This window comes from Salvia miltiorrhiza, chromosome 8 (assembly GCF_028751815.1).
Source record: "Salvia miltiorrhiza cultivar Shanhuang (shh) chromosome 8, IMPLAD_Smil_shh, whole genome shotgun sequence".
NCBI classification, from domain to species: domain Eukaryota; kingdom Viridiplantae; phylum Streptophyta; class Magnoliopsida; order Lamiales; family Lamiaceae; genus Salvia; species Salvia miltiorrhiza.
The window spans coordinates 7,238,920-7,244,757 of NC_080394.1; the positions used below are offsets into that span (position 1 = coordinate 7,238,920).

At 38.2% G+C, this 5,838-nt stretch overlaps 1 protein-coding gene across 2 annotated transcripts; it reads left to right on the forward strand.

Annotated features, from left to right (window-relative positions):
* The first annotated feature begins 295 nt into the window (after positions 1-295).
* LOC131000533 (cell division cycle protein 48 homolog) lies at positions 296-5,029 on the forward strand. 2 transcript variants are annotated; one of them, XM_057926499.1, is made up of 9 exons: positions 296-469; positions 578-743; positions 1,386-1,614; positions 1,711-2,477; positions 2,566-2,787; positions 2,878-2,949; positions 3,040-3,321; positions 3,488-3,847; positions 4,520-5,029. In XM_057926499.1, the coding sequence occupies exons 1-9, from the start codon at positions 441-443 to the stop codon at positions 4,805-4,807; spliced, it is 2,415 nt and encodes an 804-aa protein (XP_057782482.1). In that variant the 5' UTR covers positions 296-440; the 3' UTR covers positions 4,808-5,029. The 2 variants fall into 2 exon arrangements, with proteins under 2 accessions (XP_057782482.1, XP_057782484.1); XM_057926501.1 differs by lacking the exons at positions 296-469; positions 578-743 and adding an exon at positions 783-1,297.
* Positions 5,030-5,838: the final 809 nt, after the last annotated feature.

A 5,838-nucleotide genomic window follows, 5' to 3' on the forward strand; every position in this document is an offset into this window, starting at 1 on the left:
TATATATATATTGCATGTTAAAAAAGTATGTTTTAAATTGGATATAAAAGTTAGAGATTGAATTTCAGTAACTCATTCATTTATCAAACTTTCTGGTTACAAAAATAAATAAAGAAGAAGATAACAGTAAATTATCAGGAATTATTTGACTGCACATTGTCCTTCATAAATACATATAATTTGCAAGTTATAAAAGCTGGTTGTATTAAATTATCGAGTTTAAACTTAATTGATTGTTGGAAATTGTTGTGCAGTGAATCTGTGGTAAATTTATTGGATACTCAAACACGTTGCTGTGACGTATATTCTTGGAAAACCCTATTTATCTACATTTGACTCTCTCTCTCTCTCTCTCAACTACTGTTGCTTCTATTCTTTTTCCCCAATCCAAACGAACATCATTGTATTCTCCGATACTCGATTCTGAGCTACCTCAAACCATGAGTCACCAGGCCGAGTCGTCTGATTCGTGAGTTGGAAACCTAAATTCAATTCAGTAGCTTGCTTTTCTGTTTTCCCCGCTTAATTTTAGTGAATTAATGCCGCAAATCTGACCTTTTTTTTTCTTTCTATACAGGAAAGGTGGGAAGAAGGACTTCTCGACGGCGATCTTGGAGAGGAAAAAGGCCGCGAATCGTCTGGTTGTGGATGAGGCTGTCAACGATGACAATTCTGTCGTCTCCCTCCACCCCGCCACCATGGAAAAGCTCCAGCTTTTCCGCGGGGATACTATTTTGCTCAAGGTTTCTTTTTAGTTCAGGCTTTGTAATTTCGTCGATTTGGGGTTTTCCCTCTCCCAATTTTGAATGGCGCTGGGTTAGGGTTTGCATATGTGAGTAATTTTGTTTAAGATCCTCATATGTGGGAAATATGTTGGATGGACTGATTGTTGGGGAACTGGTGGTTAGTGATCACAGTGTCAGTGTGTATGGATCACTGATCGGATCATGCTCCTATGAGCTCATTTTGGGGCTGGTCACATCTCACATAGTAATATTGGTTAGTTCTTAGGAATGCAGAGTTGGCTTTTTAAAAAGCACAAATAAGAAATTATGTCGATCCTTGAAGTTGATGATGCTGGTCTGAAATATTGTCAATTGAGGATTCTACGGATTGTGTGACTGCATCTGACTGGTTCACGATCCTCCGATTTTGAACTAACCTATTCTGGATGCCAATGCTGATTCTCGAACTTGGTGTTACTCAAGCTTATAGCATATGCCCAAGTGTATTATTTGCGTAACTGTTTCATGGGGTATGGAGCATATGATATTGGAATATCATTATATCACAGAGTGTTAGTCCTTGGACTTGTGATTTTGGCCATCATGTTTCTTATTTCGATGCATTTGGATTTTGAGCATGTTGTTGTTGGTTGTTTTCAGGGGAAGAAAAGAAAGGATACTGTCTGCATTGCCCTTGCTGATGATACATGCGAAGAGCCGAAAATTAGGATGAACAAGGTTGTGAGGACGAACCTGAGGGTTCGGCTTGGGGATGTTGTGTCTGTGCACCAGTGCCCAGATGTGAAATACGGGAAGCGTGTCCACATTTTGCCGTTGGATGATACGATTGAAGGTCTAACTGGAGATCTTTTCGATGTATATCTGAAACGTAAGCCCTTAAATGTGATAAATTTAGAAGTTTAAATTTTGTTAATTTTTCTCATACTACTAAAAGTCTAATGAGAAATTGATATTATCTGTGCAGCGTACTTTTTGGAAGCATATCGCCCAGTGAGGAAAGGTGACCATCTTTTGGTTAGAGGGGGGATGAGAAGCGTGGAATTTAAAGTCATTGAGACTGATCCTGGAGAGTATTGTGTTGTTGCCCCTGATACTGAGATCTTTTGTGAAGGGGAGCCTGTGAGGCGAGAGGATGAGGATAGATTGGATGAGGTGGGTTACGATGATGTAGGTGGTGTTAGGAAGCAAATGGCTCAGATTCGTGAATTAGTAGAATTGCCCCTGAGGCACCCACAGCTCTTCAAGTCTATTGGTGTCAAACCACCGAAAGGAATTTTACTCTTTGGACCTCCAGGTTCAGGAAAGACTTTGATAGCAAGAGCTGTTGCTAATGAGACTGGTGCATTTTTCTTTTTGATTAATGGCCCTGAAATTATGTCCAAGCTGGCTGGAGAGAGTGAAAGCAACCTAAGAAAAGCATTTGAGGAGGCTGAGAAGAATGCCCCATCAATTATTTTTATTGATGAAATTGATTCCATAGCACCTAAGCGAGAGAAGACACACGGTGAAGTTGAAAGGAGGATTGTTTCTCAGCTGCTGACTCTCATGGATGGGTTGAAATCTCGTGCCCATGTCATTGTTATGGGGGCTACTAATCGACCTAACAGCATTGACCCAGCTCTTAGAAGGTTTGGTAGATTTGATAGAGAAATAGACATTGGTGTCCCTGATGAAATTGGGCGGCTGGAGGTTCTGAGGATTCACACCAAGAATATGAAACTTTCTGAAGATGTACGACCTGCACTTCTAATAAGGAAATGAACTTATATAACTTGATAAAAGAATTGCAGCATTGTTTGATGAATTAATGGTATTGCAGGTTGATTTAGAGAGGATTGCTAAGGACACCCATGGCTATGTTGGTGCTGACCTAGCAGCTCTCTGTACTGAAGCAGCGCTTCAGTGCATCAGAGAGAAAATGGATGTCATTGATTTGGAGGATGATTCAATTGATGCTGAGATACTAAACTCCATGGCTGTTACAAATGAACACTTCCACACTGCTCTTGGAACAAGCAACCCCTCTGCTTTGCGGGAGACTGTAAGTGCACATTTTACTGGAATGTTATACCAAACCCTTTTAGGTCTATTGATATTAAATTATGCTTGTTAATTCTTGTACTTGATGCAGGTTGTTGAAGTGCCAAATTGCAGCTGGGAAGATATTGGAGGGCTAGAAAATGTCAAGAGGGAGCTTCAGGAGGTAATATAAATCATTACTGATGATTCAACTTACTTGTTTGGCGTGCTATAGTTAATCTCAGTTAGTTATAATCTGTTTACTATGTTGTAGACTGTTCAATATCCTGTGGAACATCCAGAGAAGTTTGAGAAATTTGGTATGTCCCCTTCAAAGGGTGTTCTTTTCTACGGTCCTCCTGGATGTGGAAAAACTCTGCTAGCTAAGGCTATTGCAAATGAATGCCAAGCCAATTTCATTAGTGTTAAAGGACCTGAATTGCTTACCATGTGGTTTGGAGAGAGTGAAGCCAATGTTCGTGAAATATTTGACAAGGCTAGACAGTCTGCTCCATGTGTCCTCTTCTTTGATGAGCTTGACTCCATTGCTACACAGGTTATATTCTCCCAATATTCGAATAAACAAAATAGGATCTTCCTTGCTGACTAATAGTTTAATTTGAGTACGATGCTGTAGTTTGGACGTCCTGCGAATTCAGTTTATATATTTGTTCACAAATACAGTTACAGCTTACTTGCAATGCTTTTTTGGTGCCTTGCAGAGAGGTAGCAGTGTTGGAGATGCTGGTGGTGCCGCTGACCGAGTTCTCAATCAGCTTCTCACTGAGATGGATGGCATGAATGCCAAAAAGACTGTTTTCATTATTGGGGCTACTAACAGACCTGACATTATTGATCCAGCACTTCTACGGCCAGGTCGTCTTGATCAGTTAATATACATTCCCCTGCCAGATGAAGATTCACGCCATCAGATCTTCAAAGCATGTCTTAGGAAGTCACCACTGTCCAAGGATGTTGATCTCCGAGCCCTTGCTAAATATACTCAAGGATTTAGTGGAGCAGATATCACCGAAATATGTCAGAGGGCTTGCAAATATGCCATAAGAGAGAATATTGAGAAAGTACGCTGTTCTTCCCACTCTTATCAGCTTTCTCCTTTCACTTCTCTGGTTTTATAGTGGTGTATCCTGCAGCAACTACATGGACCACAATACTGGTCATTATTACAGTAGAGTTATCCTTGCAATTTTGAAAATTATGCAAGATTCCCAACACATACTCCCTCCGTCCCATTACTTTTGGGCACGGAGATTAAGAAATATGTAATTAGTAGATAAAGCGGGTTGGTGAAAATTATTTAAATATTAGGTATAGAGAGAGAATATGTTGCCAAAAAAGGAATGAGACATTTGTAATGGGATATCCCATTAGTGGGACATTTGTAATGGGACGGATGGAGTATCAGTTAACAAGGGAAAATAGAAAAACCCACCCACTCTGTTCTCTGCTGTTTCCTTCATAAGATCAGTTATTACTTGTATCAACTCAATTAAAGTCCCTGGTTTTAGGTCTTCGAATAAGATTCTTAGCGGTGCAGTGGCTTAGAGCTGGAAACATAGTTTGTGTATGTTGCTCGTTACGTTTGTATCTAGGAGTTGATCCAATGATTTTGTGTTGATGTTGATCATTTATGCTTAGTCTTTTCGCCTCTGGTATTTAGTGAGTTCATCCAGATTATTTCCCACTGGCATTATACGTGCGAGTTAGTTTATTGACAATAATGTGTTTTCCAGGACATAGAGAGGGAGAGGAAAAGAGGGGCAAATCCTGATTCGATGGATGAGGATGTTGAAGAAGTATCAGAAATCAGGCCTTCACATTTTGAGGAGTCCATGAAATATGCTCGCAGGAGTGTGAGTGATGCTGACATACGGAAATACCAGGCATTTGCCCAGACCTTGCAGCAGTCGCGTGGTTTTGGAACTGAATTCCGTTTTGCTGAACAACCAGCTGGGGCTGCTGCATCAGACCCGTTTGCATCATCTGCTGGTGCAGCTGATGAAGATGATTTGTATAGTTAGATACTTCAGGGAGCCATGGTTTTTTCTTTTGCTCCGCCTCAGAAATTCAGTATCTGCATACAACGAGGTGATCACCCCTTACATTTATTTACAAAGAAAAGCTACTTAGACTTTTGGCTTTCCAGCAATAACCGGGTTGCTCTGTTCCTATATGTTATGTCGACTATGGAGTTAGCATCTATAGACCCAAAGATTATCTTATTCGAGCATTTTCTATCTCTAGCCGATGAGTCTGTTAAGAGTGTCGATGCAGGTTTTCGAAGTTATGTTCGTTTCTGGCGGATCCACATGGAGATTAGGGTGGGCTGAAGCCCATCCCTAAATTTTCATCTTTTTTTTTTGAAATATATATATATATATATAAGCTAAATTAATTGCTCAAAATTTTCCCTCATACTTTATCAATATCACCATTACGATTAATTGTATTATTATTTCCTTTAATATATATATATATATAATAAAAGTATTTATATTTAAATCAATTAATCAACTTAACTTAGTATTAATTAATATTTTTTCAATTTTAATTATTATTTGCATGTTTCTTTATTTAATGGTAATTAATTTAAATATGAAACTAGCACACAACAAACAAGTGTAGATATTCACATACGTTTGGGCATATATTAAAATGTGGTAGTCATATTAGATGTATATAATTCTACTAATTTGTGTAATTAAATTAATTTGTTCTATATATAATGTTACAATAATTATGGATTTGAAAATATAATATTAAATTTAAGGGTAAAGGTCACTTTATGTTTTATTGTTTTAGCGAATTTTCAAAAATGTCTCAACCTAACGATAATATCAAAACGATACTCAATCTATCAAAAAATTATTGTTTGTGCCCTATTAATCTTTTTTTTATACTGTTAAAATTATTTCAACACCCTTCGATATCATATCATAATGCAGGTTTTCTTGAAATTGCTGGAACTAATATCATTTCTACCCTAAATTTGCAATTTCTACATGATTTTTTTGCAATTACAATATTTCATTTTTTTTGAATGACAACGTTT